Source organism: Tenrec ecaudatus, chromosome 1, assembly GCF_050624435.1.
Source record: "Tenrec ecaudatus isolate mTenEca1 chromosome 1, mTenEca1.hap1, whole genome shotgun sequence".
Taxonomy (NCBI): domain Eukaryota; kingdom Metazoa; phylum Chordata; class Mammalia; order Afrosoricida; family Tenrecidae; genus Tenrec; species Tenrec ecaudatus.
In genome coordinates, this window is record NC_134530.1 from 173,020,729 (window position 1) to 173,038,455 (window position 17,727).

Here is a 17,727-nt window from a genome sequence, read left to right on the forward strand (position 1 = left end):
CCTCTGAGAAGCAGAGTGGAATCTCACTACCAGCAAGAGCCAGGAGTAGAGTGTGTCCTCTGGACCTGAGATCTCTGCACAGAGAACCTCCTGGATCCAGATGACAGCTACACCTTCAGAAGAGCCCTTGCAGAAACACGACCCAGAGAATGGGAACAGCGTAGTGGACTTCCCTGCCCGTGAGCGAGGAAAGCTGAGTGCTTTTATGCAGGATGCTGGCTTGTGGAGTGGGGTGCTTCTGGCACTTGATTGGGGACGCTGTGGTTGCCGGCCCACAGAAATGGAGCTGGGGGCCTTTGGGGTGAGGCTTATTCTGGGCATGTGGTTCAGGGAGCTGGGTTTGCTAACCCATGGAGGTTAAACTGAATGCCTCGGTGGAAAGCTGACAGTGGAGTAGAATGCCCCTTTGGGCATTTATTAGCAGACTGGAAAGAACTTTGTAACGTGTCCTATTAAACAGCTGTATCCCGAGCATTTCCCCCTGCCATTATACTTGTTAACTTCCTTAATGAACCCTTTAATTGTGAATTTTGTCCATGAGTTTTGTGTTTCTATTGCAATATATTGGAACCCAGAGAAGTAAAATAGGGAACATTAATTAAGACAACACAAAACATATGGCCAGGTATACCGGCGAGAAAGCATTTGTAAGTGATTTTAAGTTTTTTCTTTATTAAAAAAACTTTTGTTTTTTTTCTGTGTTTTTAAAAACTTCTCCAACACATAAAACTTTTTTCTCCCCTCCCCTCAGTACTTCTTTCTTGCCTCCTTCTCCACCCCTGCCCCCACCCCCCCAGACTCATGGTGTTGTCTGCCTGCAAGACCCACTGAAGAAACCTTTTCAGAGTTGTGAGCTGGGAGCTGGAGGGGTTGGATTAGAAGGAAGGTGGTCACTGGTCAGAAGGAGAAGTCCATTTGCACAAAAATATAAACTAGGAAGGAGAATGAGACCAGCACATACACGTATGGATTGATCTACAATCCAGGTTAAAAAAAATATTTCCAACTTGTCATGTTACCATTTGCAATATTATACAAAATAATAGATATTTTCCACAGCACATACCCTCTGCGTGCAAACACACACACACACACACACACTCACACACACACACACACACACAAGGTGCTAGTGGCCCCTCTGCAGCTTTTGTGCACAGGGAGTGGGCTGTCAGTAGGCAAAGATGACGTGGTAGGTGACCTGGTGGCCATTGTCCCAGGCATAGAGCAAGCGGTCCTTGGGGTTATAGTCTATCTGAGTGGTGTAGGAATATTCATTTTCAAACAGAAGCCTGGGGACAATCTGCGTGTTGGTGTGAGTGTCGAAGGCGTAGGAGATGTTGGCGTTCCTCTGGTTGTAGCTGTCCACAGCGTACAGCACCCCACAGATGACAAAGCAGTTGCCGTAGAAGTTTCGCCGGAGCCCTGTCCGCCATGTGGTCTCCTTCTGCATGCTCAGGTCCACGGCATTGAGCTTGCTCAGGATGATGACCTCCTGGCTGAAGCCCTCGTCATCCAGGGCAGGGTAGATGAGCCACAGGCCATTCTCATCCACAGCAAAGTCCACGTTGGAGTGGCCCTGCCACCTCCAGGAGGTGGCCTCCTCATAGGCCACATCATGGAGCATGGCCCAGGCGGCCACGTAGCGTTGCTTCAGGTCATACTTAATGATGTTGCGGGTGAAGGCCCGGTTGTAGTAGAAGGCGCCATTGTACACCACATGCCCTGTGCCGATCCAGTTGTACGGGAGCTTGTAAGAATTGCTCCAGCGACCTGTGGGGTGCGAGAAGGCAGGACATTAAAGGGCGATGCCACAAGAACCACCTGCTGGGCTGGTGATGGGCAGCCTCGTCTGGAGGCCTCGGTGTGTGTGTTGAGCTTATTTTCTAGTTTTGTGTAACATATGGCTTGACTGTTCTAAGCTTCAGCGTCCAGATCTGTAGCACCTAGGTAAGTGTGGCTTGCAAACATGGTCATGGGCTACACGAAAGTTAGATGTTTCACTGCTATTGAGCTGCCCTTCTGCCTTCTGGGCTGAAATTCGGGCCTTCCCATCTCCCTGGGCTCGAAGGAGGGGCAGAGGGGGACCTGTCACCACCAAGGAAAGTCTTTCGCCATCAGAAGATCTTTACTGTTGTCACCTACCATCCCCCCAAAGAGGCCAGGTCATGACCAAAACATAGGTCAGCCATGATGAGAAGCCCCTGAGGTGGTACCCTAACTCATACCTTGTTTGAAGTTTTCCAGGTTCCGGAACTCCACCAGGGTGTTGCCGTAATAGTAATTGGTCACATAAATGCGCTCATCCTTAGCCAGGGGGTCCTTCATCCAGGCCCCTTCATTCTGTCCGTATGTGTTCTGGGTGGTTGGCCCGGTGATAGTGGAGAGGGTGTCCTTGCACCTTCCTGATGGAGAAGAGGTCAGTGGTTATGTTGGGAACATGCACTTGAAAAAAGGCCACCCCTAAAACGTTGCTGGCTCCCCTACCTGGAGTCTGAATGGTTTGGTTGGCTTTAATAGACCGGAACATCCCGATTCACCCGGCCTCCAGCCTCTCTCTGCTACTCCTAGGCTTTTACAAGTCCAGACACTATGCAGTGACCCAGGAGAACAGAAGCCCTCGACATGCGATTAGGCTATTTCGCTGGGCTGTCTCGTGAGGCTATGACCCTAAACCTCTAAAGCAAGAAACCAGATAAGCTGTAGCAACAGCTCTTCTTCTTCTTCATCTTCCTCTCCTATCACCAATGTTTGGCAGATGTATAACATCTTAAGAGGAATTATAATAATTGCCTACACAACCCTACCTTTATTCAATTTTTCCACCTTCCTTTCCACCGCTGGTAACCAGAGATAAACGTTGGCTTCTGTATATTTGTCCTTCTCTGCCTTTTTAAGTAAATGAGCTCATTCACTTTGTGACCGACTTATTTCACTCAGCACGATGTCTTCAAGGCTCCCTCCATCAAGACTTCATTGCCCCAACTGGCTGAGTAGCAGTCCGTGGTATGCATCTACCACACTGTGTTTGTCCATTCAGCCATCGATGGGCATCTCAACGGTTCCCACCTTTTGGCTACTCTAAGTAACACTACCATGAACATGGGTGTGCATGTCTCCTTTGGAGGCTCTGCTTTCAAGTCTTTTGAGTATACACATAGGAGTGGAATTGCTGGGTCATATGGTAGTTCTAATTTTGGGTTTTATTGAGGTTTTATTTTTGAGAATGCATCACACCGTGTCTCACTGCGGCTGTACCATTTTGCATTCCCATCAGCAAAGGATAAGGGTTTCAATCTCCCCACCTTCTCCCCAACATGGGTCACTGGTTTATTTTCAAGCCTTAGCCATCCTAGTGGGAGTGAGTTGGTAGATCATCGTGGTTTTTATTTGCACCTCTCTGGCTACTGACATTGGATATCTTTTCATGTCTTTAGTTAGCTACTTGACTGTTCCATTTGCTGAAATCTCTATTCAAGTCCATTGCCCATGTTATGATTGTTGCTTCATAGCTATCTTGTCAGATACATTGTCTCCAAAGACATACATTCCTCAGTCAGTAGTTTATCTTTTCACTTATCTAGTAAAGTTTTTTTAATGAGCAACAGTTATCAAATTTTTATGAACTCCTATTTGTTTCATCTTTTGCTACATATGCTTCTGTTATTAGATGATCCACCCTTGAAAGCTGGGGCCTAAAGCCTTGCCCTTTGCTTGCTCTATGAATTTTATGGCTTTAGTGTACATATCTAGGCCCTCAATCCAGTTTGCTGAGAGGCCAAGGAGACCTGGGGTCAAGCGGGGAGGTGGGCTGCAGGTTGAACATTGGGCCGCTAACTATACAGTCAGTACAGTAACGCAGATGGAGTCAGCGTCTCGGTTCAGGGCCAATGTCCCTTTGTCTGCAGGAAGCAGGACATCCCAGCTGGTAGCCCGGCAGTCTCCATACCCAGGACCTCTGCGCCGCTCTCCACGTGCCTCAGCACCAAGAGAACCAGGCAGGGAAGACGAGTGTGACTTGGTTAGAAAACCAGGAGGCCCAGCCCTGCCTTCACAGCCTAGATGCTGGGCCTGCCCAGCCTCTTCCCTGCTTGGCAGCAACCTGGCAGCCTTTGAGAGAAAACTCTCCACATTTATTCCTCATCAAGAGTACTGAGAGGAAGCTGAGAGGCAGGTCAAAGAGAAGAGACAGTGCTGCCTGCGATTCAGCTAAGCTTTCCCCTCAAGCCCAGATGCGGGGCTGATGGATCTGGCCAACCCTGCACACCTTCTGGTGGAGCTCACTGAAACCTCAGGAGTCCTGCAGCTAACATGGCCCTGCTTCAGAGGTCAGCAAGGTCTGAAAAGAAGGGCTCTTCCCCTTAGCACAAAGTCATCAGTTCAAACCCACCAGTCACTTTGAGGGAGAGAGACGAGGCTTTCTGCTCACGGAGAGAATTATAACCTTGAATCCACAGGGACAAGGGTAGACTCTCTAGATGAGCTGGGACGGACTCGATGGCCGTGTGACTGGTTTGAGTTTGGGCCCTCAGAACATCATTCTGCTCGTTGGCAGTGAGTGAAGAGAGTACAATGTAAGCACAGTGCCTCCTCTACAGGGAAGGTGACCAGGTTTTAACATTGGTACAGCGGGACACCATTGATAAAACTCATATCCAGGCGAAATAGCCACATGGCAGCCGAAAACCATATACCCTAGCTTGTCATGCATTCGTTCCAAAAATCGGGACTTTTTATAAACGCTGTGGGACACGGGAAAAAAATGTTAAAAATTGACTGTCCCGCCCAAAGCGGGACGTCTGGTCACCTTATCTACAGAGAACCTGACAATCCCAGAGGACCTCGATGAGCGCAGGAGCTAGCTTAGAACACAGAGGGCAATGGCATTCTCAGGCACACTAACAACCGAGGAACCCCATCCTGTCCTTCACACACTCGAGTGAACCCCATCCTGTCCTTCACACACTCTTAGTGTGCCGCCGGTCGACTCCTTCCTAGTATCCGCCACCCACAAAGGCTGAACGTGGCACAGAAGAAAAGGGAACATCTGGAAATCTGGGGTTCTCTTTCTTTCGGTCTCTCCTTGTCAGGAAGCCGACAGTCCAGACTGTTGGGGGGAATGCGTGTTCAGGAAAGACCAGCTGAGTTAGTGCTTTGCAGTGATTTCACTGTTCTGGTAAGAACAAAACATATGTGGACGGAGGAGCCGAGACACTGGGTCATTTCATCAGTCTGACACACACCTCAAATGCTTTTATGTTTGCATTACGCCATATAATTGGCCTGATGCAACAGGAAGAATAAATGAATTAAAGTTTTTATCTTTACCAGAGTAGGTTAAGCGTTAGGCTGTTAAGCACAAGATTAACAGTTCGAGACTGCCAGCTGCTCTGCAGGAGAAAGGTGAGGCTTCTTGCTCCCATAGCGAGCCCTTCTCAGAACCCCCAGGGGCAGTTCCACTATGGTCCTATAAGGTTGCTGTGCCCTGGAATGGACTTGATGGCGCTTGAGTGAATGACAGACAGTGGCAAGGAAGAGTGGATAAAAACCACCATGGCACATTGAGTGAGAGACCATGGGAGACGAGAGAAAGCGTTCATGGTCCCTTTGCAGGCTGTGTGAGCTTGGAGCCCGCGTTTTCACTGGGCCCTGAGCTCACCCAACATGTAGCCAGCCCTGGCCGGGCTCCTTCCTCGGGTGCTTTCGCTGGCTCTCGTCCTTCCACGTGCCGTGCCACCTCCCCCCTCTGTCTCCATGTCCAGTCAGCTGGGTCAGCAGCACTTCTGAAAAGAATCTCTGGCTGCTAAAGGTCCCCGCTCCTCGCACTGTGGCCCTCACACATTCCTCCCCCACAGTGTTGACCCCTCTGAGCTGCAAGTGTTTTTACACACCTGTCTCAAAACTCCAGGGAAGGGCATGCCCAACCCCCGCAGCGCCTGCCCATCGCCAGCACCCGGACGTCTCTTCAGGCCCCCACTCTGCATCCCTTTGAAACTGGGCCCTGCCATTCTATCTCAGAATTCCGCGCAGCACACACCCCTGGCTAGTCCTGCAGAATTCCTTCCCACTACCACACCCACCTGGACACATGCCGTCCTCTCTGCCTGGAGGGTCTCCCGCTGCCCAGGGAGCACATGTTCTCATGCAGACGGATCTGCACGGTTAGCACCGAAACACTGCACTGGCCCACGCACAGCCTCCACTGTCACTATTAGCTCCCCTGCCGGGTTGCCTTCGAGAGCCTTCCAATTTGTGCTTGTGTGTGTGTCAGAGGAGAAGGGTGCACCACAGAGTTTTCAAGGGCTGGGGTTGCTGTTTTGGGTTTTTTTTTGGGGGGTGGGCAGATCACCAGGCCTTTCAAATTTCTGCTTTTAGGGGGGCAGCCAAGCATGCTTAACCATTTGCACCCCCTGGGAACCTCCTCCTAGTGAGTGCCTGTCCGGTGCCAATGCTGACTTGGTTCACACACTCAGACCTTCATGGCCCAAAGAAGTGCTGGACAGGCAAAGGCCAGGACTTGTTAGCCTGACAGAAGAGGCCGGGATTTTATTGTTTCTTATCCACTTCTGAGAAATTAATTTGCAGTCTCATATCACATGCTCAACTGCCCTCGAGTCAATTCTAACTCAGTGACCATGAAGGCCAGGGCAGAAGTGCCCCTGTGGCTGTCTGAGACTTTCTCCTGGGGAGCGGCTGACGGCCTGGTTACCAGCCCAATGCACAACTACTATACCACAGGGGCCCTTGCCCCTGCGCTATAAAACAGCCAAATTCCCAAGTGCTTTACAGGGATAGGATTAGATGGGCCTGCAAAAGGACGGAGCGGCTTCATGCTTGTGAGGTGTGTGTGTGTGTGTGTGTGTGTGTGTGTGTGTGTGTGTGTGTGTGTGTTGTGCTGGTCTAGTGGCAGGGCGGTCAACCAGAACTCTCTGGGTCCCGATTCTGGGCATTGAGGCAGCTCTGGGAAGCATGACACCCTCCTCTATGGGCCTCACCTTTCTCAGGCTGCCTCGGCAGACTTGCCTCCAGGCAGGACTCACAACCAGAGTAGGCTGGCCGCCAGGGTGGGGGTGAGGGGTGGGCGTGGTGGGGGTGGTTGGAGGTCCAATGTGTGGTGGGGGAGACATTCTTCACAGATCATGATCTTTCCTAGATTCAAGTCTGAGACGGGCTCACTCTGGAATCGCCGCAGTCCTGACAGTCCTCTTTGTCTGCTCTTCCCACTCCTTGCCCCAACCCGCCTCTTCTACTAAAAAACAAAACAAGAGGCCGTGACTGCCTTCATTAGTGTGGACTCTGCAAAGCCTTGGCCACGTGGCTGCATTCCTAGGCAGCGGTCAGAGAAGTCCCACCCCACCCCCACCCCTACCACCACCACCCCAACACGGAGCGTGGTGCCTTCCTCTCACAGTCTGGCTCCCTCACTGTCACCACCTCCTTGCCCCATCCTGGAGCCACCCCAGAGCCAGATGTCTTGTCTTCACAACCCAGAACAAATCCAAAGGGTCTCTGCTTTAAGACTGCTCTGAGAATTTCACGGATCCCCAAGGACGTCTAGAGACAAAAACCAGATCTGGAAACCTGGGATCCAATGTTCCTTTTAAAAGCAGCCCCATTTAAAACCGCATCTTAAACAGCTCAAAGTCAACGCCAAGGGGTGTATCAAAGAGCAACAAGTCTCGGAGGGCAGCGAGTCAGAAGCCTGGGTCTCTTTCAGCCAAGGGGCAGCGACTGATCGAAATGATGGAAGGACAAGCTGGTAGGGAGGGGGCTCCAGAGAAGGTCCCCGAGAGAAATCCCACCCACCAGCCTGAGGGTGCCACTTGGCAGTGATCAAGGATTATAAATGAGCCCGAAAACAAGCTAAACTTGCCCAAATTCTACATCCCCGAACTGCCAGACCATTGTATTCTCTAAGCAAGCCAGCCGGCCTCCTTTCTCCTTTTGAAGCAGTGGTGCAAACCTGCACCACAAAAACCAACTCCAACAACGCTCACTCACGGCAACCAAGGCATCGTGACCCTACAGGACAGGGGAGAGCTGGTCTCGTGCAGTGGTGGGATTCAGCCGGTTCACGCCGCTTTGGTAGGCCTGCTCCCTAATATTTTGGTGATGTTGGTGAACTTGCTGCTAACAGGGGACTTGTAATCAGGGTCCTCTCTGAGGTGGCAGTCGACCCAAGTGGAAGTCACATATTTGCATTCCTCACTCTTCTTGAACGTTCACCAGCGCATTCTCAGTGCCCGGACTCATGTCCATTCCACCCGTAGCTATCAGCAAATTAGACGGAACTCTGTGTTTAGTCGTTTCATGAAGCTCCTCAGACTTCTGATGAAATGCTACGTTTGTAAGCCCAACGGTTGTGGCTTCAGGAAACACACACAGAACGTAAAGAGAGAAAGTGCCAGACAACCAGAGGGAGACACGCTGTCATTCCCTTCAGCTTTGTGTGACGCCCAATTTCCCACACGCTATTGCGAGTGAATGAGGCTCTTCCTGAGAGTGTTCAAAGAGCTAAGACATTGTGAGAACAGTGGCTGTGAGTCCAGGAGAAGCGGAAGGAGCTTTCCACAAATGAGCATAACGTGTTCACAGAGAGCTCTGCTGCCTGTTTCCCACGCACTGACTACGGTCTAGTTGGCCTCCTTTGAAAGGAATGGGGTCCTACTCCTACAGTGAAAAGACGGTCCCGGGTAGAGCACACAGCCGAGGATGCTGGGATGAAAGAGAAGAACAGTGCGAGGGAGGATGCCAATCAAGGGGCAACATGGAAACAGCTTAAATAACAGTTTCATTACTTTCGTCAGGTATTTAATACTTTTCATCAGTGTTTTAAAATTCTTATAATAACCCAAATTTGTGAACCTCTTTTATTGTTCTTATTTAAGTATTGACTCAGTGAAATAGCAAAGTACCTTTCAGCATGTCACATTTTAATACTCAATACGGTCATTAGGGCAGGGAAACGGTCGTGAAATTATGTGAATCCCATCTCTGCCCCTAGGTCAATTAGATGACTTCTATACGTACAATTTAGCAACACTGTCTATGTCCCAATTGTGCGGTTATCTCTCCTTTTACAAACCACGAAGCCAGTATCAACATAAGCGCAAAGCCCTCTAAACAAAACCCTCTACCTCCCAAGCCCAAATCTCCCAGCCATCAGGTCACTTCTGCCTCTCAAGGCTCTCACAGGACAGAGAAAGCCTATTCGGCAGTGCCTTCAAAACTGTAGGTCTTTATAGAAGGCGACTCTCGCATTTTCTCCCTCAGGACAGCAGGTGGGATCCAACCACTGACCTTTTGGTTAGTAGCCTAATGCTTAACTCACCGCACTACCAGGGCCCCATACAACCCTGATGACCACTACTAATTTTGGGGTTCTATATGTGTATATGGACATTTTACATAAGCGAAATCATCCCACATTTGTCCTGTGGAGCCTAGCATTTTGCTCAGCATGTTTTCACAGGTAGCCCCTCCGCCTATCTAGAAAACACTACATGAGGGCCCATGTCCTGTGTTTTTTGCAGTAGAGGCAAGAGTGCCAGCGGTTCTGGGGTAGAAAGGGGTAGTTTTGAAGCAGAAGCTTGACCCCAGATTCCACATGATGCCGCCGTTCTAGTTAAACCAAATACAGGCCGCCTAACAGCCTAGCATGTACCCTGCCACGGGGGCATCAGCATCTCAGCCAGGCCACCGGAAGTGGGCAGAGTCCTAACCGAGCCCAGAAGGGTCCAGGTGGGGAGTTGCACCAGAAAGACCTGCCGGTGGCCACACACCCAAGGAAGGAGGCTATGGAGATAGCAGAGAGCGCCACGTGTGGCCAGGAGGCCGTTGGTGGGTGAGGTTCCCAGGCTGTGGCCATGCCAGGGCTGTGGGGCCTCCCTGACAGGGCTGCATCACCTGCAGAGGGTCAGTGAAGCTGCAGTGCAGCTGAGGCTGTGGAGAGACGAGGGGCCTGAGGAGCTCACTCCACAGGAGAGGGAAGGCAGAGTGCTGGGCTTAGGGGTTGTGTTCCAAAGAGCACACTGCGGAGGTCCTTCAAGGCTGGTCCCGAGGTAGGGGGCCACTGCTCAGAACCTAGGGAATGCTGTGGAAATGGAGCAGGACCATGGCTTCAGGAACGCAATGATTCGTGTACGAAAGAATCAGCCTTCTCCTCTGTGGTCAGTTTGCTCAGAAGGAAAAGAAAGAAGTGTCCTGTTTCCACCCCTGGCTTCTTGCTCAGCTCCCACCAGGCCAGGGGTCATGAGCCTTGGCCCTGAAGCCTCTCTTATGCCCCGCTTCCCATTTTGCCATTACTGGGGATTTCCCCCTGTGGGACCCCACATTACAGTCGATTGTTGAATCGCTGTGCCACCGAGGCTCCTTGTGGCTTGCTCACCTTATGGCAGAGGATGACACAGAGGATCATAGGGGAAAGGGTCATCAGCTAATTTCTAGTTTCACCTGAGGCCATCTTAACTCCAGAGCCCGCCCATCGTGTTACGTATGTACCTTCCTGTGAGGTGTTTTCCTCTCATACATCCCCTTCCTTTTCGGTATTGGGTGACGTGGTTTGCATGCCCGAGACTATACGAACCTGTGAGAGAATATATTAGCTCTCTCTCCTGATCCTGCCATCGGAAGAGGTGAGCCCGTGCATGCCTTTTCTGATGTTTCTCTAATTTACCCTCCAATTACACAACTGCCCTAAGGACCCATTTAGTTGTGGCGGCTGCTGTTCCCCCACATGTGTATATGATGGGGATTCAAAATAATCATAGAAAAATTGAATGAGAAAAGAATGGACTTCTACCCAGAACTTTAGGAAGCTCTCTCATCCATAGAGAAGCTTCCTGCATTGTCGCTGGCAGATTTTTTTGAATACATCACCCGAGGGGTTAAGGTTGATGGAATGTCTTTCAAGCACTAAACATTATTTTTGGTTGAAAAGCATCATTTCATTTGGGTTTCTTTATGAAGAAATGTCATCATCTAGCTCCTCCCTCTGTTTCCGACCTGCTCCCAGAGCTCAGGGGCTCAGGCTACTATAGGATGAACCCCAAGGTCAAGTGGAATCGACTCACCTATGACATTCCGGATGTCATCTTCTTCCTCGGGGCTCAGGGTGGGGCTGGCAAGACTTGTGCCCTGCCCAGCAGTTGCATCTTTCTCCAGCGAGTCTGTGCTGCCTGTGGTGGGAGACATGGGGGCCATCGGGGTACCTTCCATCGACGTGTCCTCAGGCTCTGCTGCTGGGCGAGCTGAAGTTGGAGATGGCTGGGTAGTAGTCTGTGCCACGGTGGTCGCTGGCCACGGAGTAGAAGGTGTGAGGCTTGCCTCCTCTGTGGGGTTTGTAAATACAGGGGTGGCTTGGGGTGTTGTTGAGAGTTGTCCGACCGACCCAGAGAGAGTAGGGTCAGTGGTCGTGGAGGCGGAGGGTTGTGGCGGTGTTGAGGACATGGCTGCGGTCGGAGTGCTCTGGTCAGTTGTCACAGCTGCTGGTCTCTGGGTGGTGCTGGTCAACAGGTGTTTGTGTCTCAGGAGCTGATCTTCGATCAGCAAATCCATCCCATTCTCACCACTGAAAAAGTCGTCCTCTGTGAAAAGAACACAAGACTAATCTGTATGCAGCCCCGAGCCACCTCCAGATGACCACGGGCCTGTGTGTGGGACACAACGTGGCACCTGCTTTAGAGGCGGAGCCCACCCAGCTGGATTGGAGAAGGACAGCGACTACAAGCGGACGTGAGACGGAGCAAGCGTCAAAGGAGACTACTCCCTGGAGGCTGTGGCCGTACTCAACCCAGGTGCCCTTGGTAGCATCTCAGAAGCTGCAGGGTCAAGGGCGCTATAATTTGATGGCTGGGAGGAAGTTAGGCACCCATTGATCGAACAGGTCTGCCTGGCTCGTGCTCGGCAACGGCGAGCAACACGAGAATCCCTGCCCTCGCAAAGCTGCACGCAGGGGAGCGACTGAGCAGCAGGTAGGAGGAGGCCTCCACACGTCTCTAGGGAAAGTCCACGATCTTGCCATTCCACATTGTCAGGGATTTTCTGAAACCCCCTCAGACAGTGCCTTTAAAGATCCTGGGAAGGGGGAAATGTAGCATAGGGGTAGAACTCCGAAGGAAGGGGCGTGTGCAACCGTAAGTGGTCAGATGGTCCTGGTTGAAGAGAGAGACACGAGCGGAGGCTTGAAGCAGACAAGAGAATTAGCCAGGCGACTGGGAGGGGGCAGGGGCAGAGAACAATGCCGGAAGAGTCAATGTTAAGGAAGCAAGATGAGGATGACAGGAAAGGGGTAGCCCATGATCTGTGAAAAAGGAAGGGCAGCGGCAGAAGGGGAAGGAGCTGAAAGGAGGTTTGGGACTGGATGCCTAGTCCCTTAGCCTAGTCCCTTAGCCTAGTCCCTTAGACTAGTCCCTTAGCCTAGTCCCTTAGACTAGTCCCTTAGACTAGTCCCTTAGCCTAGTCCCTTAGACTAGTCCCTTAGCCTAGTCCCTTAGCCTAGTCCCTTAGCCTAGTCCCTTAGCCTAGTCCCTTAGCCTAGTCCCTTAGCCTAGTCCCTTAGCCTAGTCCCTTAGCCTAGTCCCTTAGCCTAGTCCCTTAGAAGTGAGGAACAAGCAGGAGCCCACAGGGTGGCCAGCCCTGAGCAAGCCATTTTCCCTCCAAGCTGCAGATTCTTTACAAGTGGGAGGACCGGAGTGGAGGGCACTGAAGCCCCTTCTCATTCGGTCCCCCTCTGCCATAGTCCTCGACGAGCCCAGAGCAGTGACTTGCCCAAGGCCCCTCAGCAGATTGCGAGGAGAGGCGGCGAGAACGATGGAGGACAGGGGGGTAGCTTGGCACAGCCGGAGAGGACTGCACTGGCTCTGAGGGACCACACACCCCGGACTGCAGGAGGGGGTGTGGCTTGCTGGAAGTGCCTCCCCACCAGAGTCTCATCCAAATGGTGACAGCCTCCCTCTCTCGTTCCTGGGCATCCCTGCTGACCCCAACTCACGCTGCTCTTCAATGTCGTTCTCCTCCTCGGGGTCCTTGGCTTTGTAGTAGGTGATGCCGCGGATGACTGTAGGCTTAGAGGCCGGCCGGCCCCTCAGGTGGACCTGTCTCTGCAGGGGCCGCTGTGGCTTCACCACCTCCGGAGGGGTCAGGGGCCTCGACTGCAGGAACTTGATGGAGTTGATCTGCTGGGACACGGTCTCTTCCTGCAGAAATCGCTCCTCATACTGCAGCCAGAGGGGACACAAGGGGAGGTGAGGTCATTGCGCGTGGGGGGTGTGGCCGAGCCGGCAACGCTGGAGCGAAAACACACTGTCGCTGAGTCAATTCTGACCGTAGTGATCCTATAGGACAGGGTAGGACTGCTCCTAGGGGTTTCCGAGATGGTAAATCTTTACAGGAGCAGACAGCCTCTCTCCCAAGGAGCGACTAGCGGTGAGCAGCTCAGTACGTGATCCCCCAAGGCCATTAATAAGAGCAGCTGCGTTGTGCTTGCTCCCCATGGGACAGTTCAAACCCACCCAGGGCTCTGAGGGAGAAAGGCCTGGAGAGCTGTTTCCATCAAGATCGCGGCCAAGAAAACACCCAGGGCAGTTCTGCTCTGTTACATGGGGGAACAAAACCTTCTTACGTAACGTCTCTGGGCCTCCGTCTCCTCATCAGCCATGGGAGCAATAAAATTAGTTGCCCCCTAAATTTCTCAATCACAGCAAATCCCAGGGAAATGGCTACATTGGTGATTGTATCAAGTCAAATGACGCTTTCCAGTCCAAAAGACTCGCGGGAAATGGACTAAAAAGATGAATGTATTTTCCCAGACACTTTCGCTGCCTTCTCACAGGCAAGCCCACGACCTGGTGTCTGTCCTGGTGTCTTGACCGCTCAGTGGGAACGCTTCTGGGTTCTGGTCACGTGGTTCCCAGAACAGCTGCCCAAGAATTGGCCCCTGTGTCCACAGTGCGGCTCAGCCTTTGGGTCTTCCTTGGCCTGTCCGCCGCCCCCCACCCCCACCCCCGCTCCCTTCGCAAGGTCAGCATGACCCACCTTCTATAGCAGAAGACTTTGAGCAAAGGGCCTGGGAGCTGGCTGCGCTCAGAGTCAGGGGCCGCATAGGCGGGCTCAGCTCCTGCCAGGCAGTGAGCGGCTCCCTAAGGGAACGTGCAGGGCCCTGTGGGGTGTGTGCCTGACCTTGCTCTCGAGAGGAGTCAAATGACAAAATCATGAAGTCATCTACGCCATGAGAAGAAAACCCTGCTCCCAGGAGCTGCTGGGGAGCTCCCCCAAATGCTGTGAATCTAGGCCTTGGTGAAATCCCCCAGGCAGCCGAGTCCACTTGGGAGCAAAACCTCGGTCCCCAGATGCCCAGGGCCCGGAAGGGCAGAGCAGGCCCTTACCTGGCAGGAGCCCCGTGATAGAGGCCAACTTCCTCAGGCTGCACACAAGGATACAAACCCCAGCACTGGTTTTGACCTTTAAAATCTGGCCCTGAGCGATCCTGATTCCTCATTCCCAACCACACCCCCGAGTCTCCACTCACTCTCCCGTGACAAGCAAGTCTGTCCAGATGGCACAAGAGACATGACAGCTCCTTCCCCACCGCCCGCCCCCCCGCCCCCACCAGCGCATAGTGGTGGCTGGCTCCTAGAACGCAGGGGAACACCTTTCTGCCAGCCTCCTCTGCCAAGGACCAAATAATTGCCCAGAAGCAACATGCAGACATGCCCGACTGTGTCCTGGAAGGCCCTTTCCTCCTGCTTCCCGCCCCTCCCTCCTTTTCCTGTTCTTGGCGGCGAACGGCCCCTGACTAGTAGTGGAGGGGATACGTGGCTGGTGGTGACGATATTTTATGACCACCTACTCTGTAGACAGACATGTTCCTTTTAGTGACGCTAACCCTTACAAGAATCTGGCCAAGGTCATTTTAATTATCCCCATTTTACAGACTGGGGGGTTCTGGTGGTACAGTTATGTGCTTGGGGGCTAACCCAGCAGCTTGAGGCAGAAAAACCTGGCAACCAGCTTCCAAGAAGATACAGTAAAGGAAAACCTTGCGAGGCAGGTCTAGTCTGCTGCAGGGGCTCGCTGAGTCAGAAACAAACTGACACCCGCAACAGCAACATTTGCCAGGGAAGGCTAGGCATGGCTTAGTGATTTGGTTGATGAAAGTCAGTGGCTGAGAGGTGCGCTTACGGAGACACACCGTTATGCAGTGGCACCAGGACTGCCTGCCTTCCAAGTTTCTGCTCTTGTCTGTCCACAGGGACTGTCTGGCTGGCCATCCAGAAACTTGCCTACATCCCTCGGGCCACAGTCTGGCCACTGTCCAGCAGCCTTGGGGATCCCTCATTTCCCGCAGGGCAGAGCTGCCTGAGAGGCTGACAAGAGGCCCCAGCCGCAGGCCTGGACGCAGACGCCAAGCGGTATCTAATTGATGGACTCTTGTTTTCTCTCTGCATCGCAAAAGCACGCTGTCATTTCTTCGTGGCAAACCCCAGGAACTGTCTTTAATTCCAGGCTCTCAGGGATGGGCGGGGACGGCAGTTCTTTTTCCCAGCCAGGGAGATGGAGCAAGACCACGGGCAGCCTTTGCCAGAGAACATATAATTTCCTTGGATCCACTGGAGACAAGCTTCACTGGGCGGCAGAGCCCCCACTAAGCTCTGATTTCCTTTCTGTTCACCCAAAGTCTCGGGTATGACTTCAACCCCTGGTCTCCCGACGTTCCTGCACCCTCCCCCACCCACCGCCCTCTCCACTCCCAACCCAGCCACTACAGCCCCTTGCCAACCCTCCAGGCAGGGGCCTTCTTGGAGAAGCGCCTCAACAAATTGCCACTCACCATTTTGAGAAACCCCTGACTTCAGCTACAAAAACCCTGAAAATAAACAGCTGAAGCCCAGACACCCCAATGGCCTCCTTTTCAACATCTAGGGTTTACCAGAGAGACTGGGGGGATAAAAAGGGAGAGGAAGAGCTTCCCCTCAGGTCGCCTTCCCCACATGCCCCTTCTCAGCCTACCCCCACCCCGTGGTCCTCCCATCACTCTGGCTGGGTGGGTTGTGCTAACTTCAGCAGGATGATAAGTGGGCACTTGAGGAGGGGGGAGGACTCTGCTGACCAAGGAGAACAGACGTTTGGTGTGTCTGATTTGGTTTGCTGTTTGCCTTCAGGAAACCCGAACTGGGCCCTGAACACACCACATAATGTGTCATTAAGGCAACGGATGGACCCTCCAGCTTCTCCGGGCGGGAAACTGGAAGTCAGAGAGGGTAGGGACCCACACTCGGCTGCCCTGCTCGGCTGGCCAGACCGAGTGAGGTTGCCAGCAGGGCTGCAGTAAGATAGGGCCCAGGTGTGATGAGTGGAGGCCCCCGGTCCCTGGCAACTCAAGGCCCTCTGGTTCTTCAGTGTATGAGCTCAACACTCAGACATGACCCGTAAGCAGACTAAACACACATTCAGTAGCGAGAATAGAAATAATTTTTGAAGGAATCTGCTATTTCCCCAAACCATCCAAGTAGTCATCATGGGGAAAACCAGACAGCGACTGGCCTTCCGTAGACTGATTTCATGGTTTGGAATCATTTTGCTTTTGGGTAGCATTTGGGGGAGGGTGGTCCCACAATCGTCCCAGTGCCTGTTGCCTTTAAAATCCTAGCCAGTCTGCATCTTGCCAGTGGGACACGTGTGCCCAAGATTCCCTGAGCTCACAGCTGCTGCCGCTTGGCACCGCTGTGAAGGGTTTCTCTCCCCAGATATTCCAAGCACACATACCCAGCTCTATTTAGTACCTCTCTCACCCAATGCTTAATGCCACTGCCGCACAGTCCTTCAGAGCAAGGCTCCCCAGTCGTTCTTCACATGGTGAAACCAGCTCAGAGGAGCTGACTGGCTCAACCCAACCCCTGCTCAACCCACACCCAGCCCTGCTGCCTGAGACGGAGGGTGCCCACTCTCCAGAACTGCTCTGCTGGCCACCACCAGCCTGTGGCAACCAGCTAGGATCAGCAAAAGCCAAATCAACCCCAGGGTCATCATTGATGCCAAGTCACAGCGACCCTTTGGGGCAGAGGAGCACTGCCCCTCAGTGATCCTGAAGCTGTAACCTTTATGAAAAGGCAGCCGCTGGTGGTGCCGTGGTAAGTGCTTGACTGCTAGCGGGAGTGGGGTCTGCCGGAGAGAGACGCGGCACGGAGCTCCGGCACTGTCCTAAACGGTTGCTGCATCGGCCTTGAAAGCAGTGGGTTTTTGGGTTGTTGTTTTAATTTGTATGGGAGCGGACGGCCACATCTTTCTTCTGCAGAGGAGACGATAGGTTTGAACCAATGGCCTTTGGGTTAGCAGCTGAGTGCTTCAATGGCTGCACCACAAGGGCACCTCAAAGTAAGCACTGCCTCTCTAACACTGCTACCCTCCCCAGTGGCCCCAAGCCCCTTCCATAATCCCCTCCCCAGTGGCCCCAAGCCCCTTCCATAATCCCCTCCCCAGTGGCCTCAAGCCCCTTCCATAATCCCCTCCCCAGTGGCCCCAAGTCCCTTCCATAATCCCCTCCCCAGCCCTGTCTTGCTAAATGTGCCCTACACTCTTCAAGCCCTGCCTTCAATATTTTGAGCTGCGTCCCCTTTCATGCTTTGGGGTTCTCTCCCAAATTAGTGTCTGTTTCTTGAACATCCATGTAGGAGCTAGCCAGCACCCTCACTGGAAACGTGTTTAACCAGCGCAGCATAAACATAGCAT

The 17,727-nt window shown here is 52.6% G+C and overlaps 1 protein-coding gene across 1 annotated transcript in view; it reads right to left on the minus strand.

The window, feature by feature from the left end:
• Positions 1-765: 765 nt before the first annotated feature.
• OLFML2B (olfactomedin like 2B) overlaps positions 766-17,727 on the minus strand; it is a 39,566-nt gene continuing 22,604 nt past the window's right edge. Inside the window, exons 5-8 of the mRNA XM_075564065.1 lie at positions 12,992-13,217; positions 11,073-11,585; positions 2,229-2,405; positions 766-1,773 (exon numbers count right to left, since the gene is read on the minus strand). Of these exons, the coding sequence (XP_075420180.1) occupies positions 1,172-1,773; positions 2,229-2,405; positions 11,073-11,585; positions 12,992-13,217 (1,518 nt within the window). The 3' untranslated portion in view covers positions 766-1,171. The remainder of the gene's footprint in view (positions 1,774-2,228; positions 2,406-11,072; positions 11,586-12,991; positions 13,218-17,727) is intronic.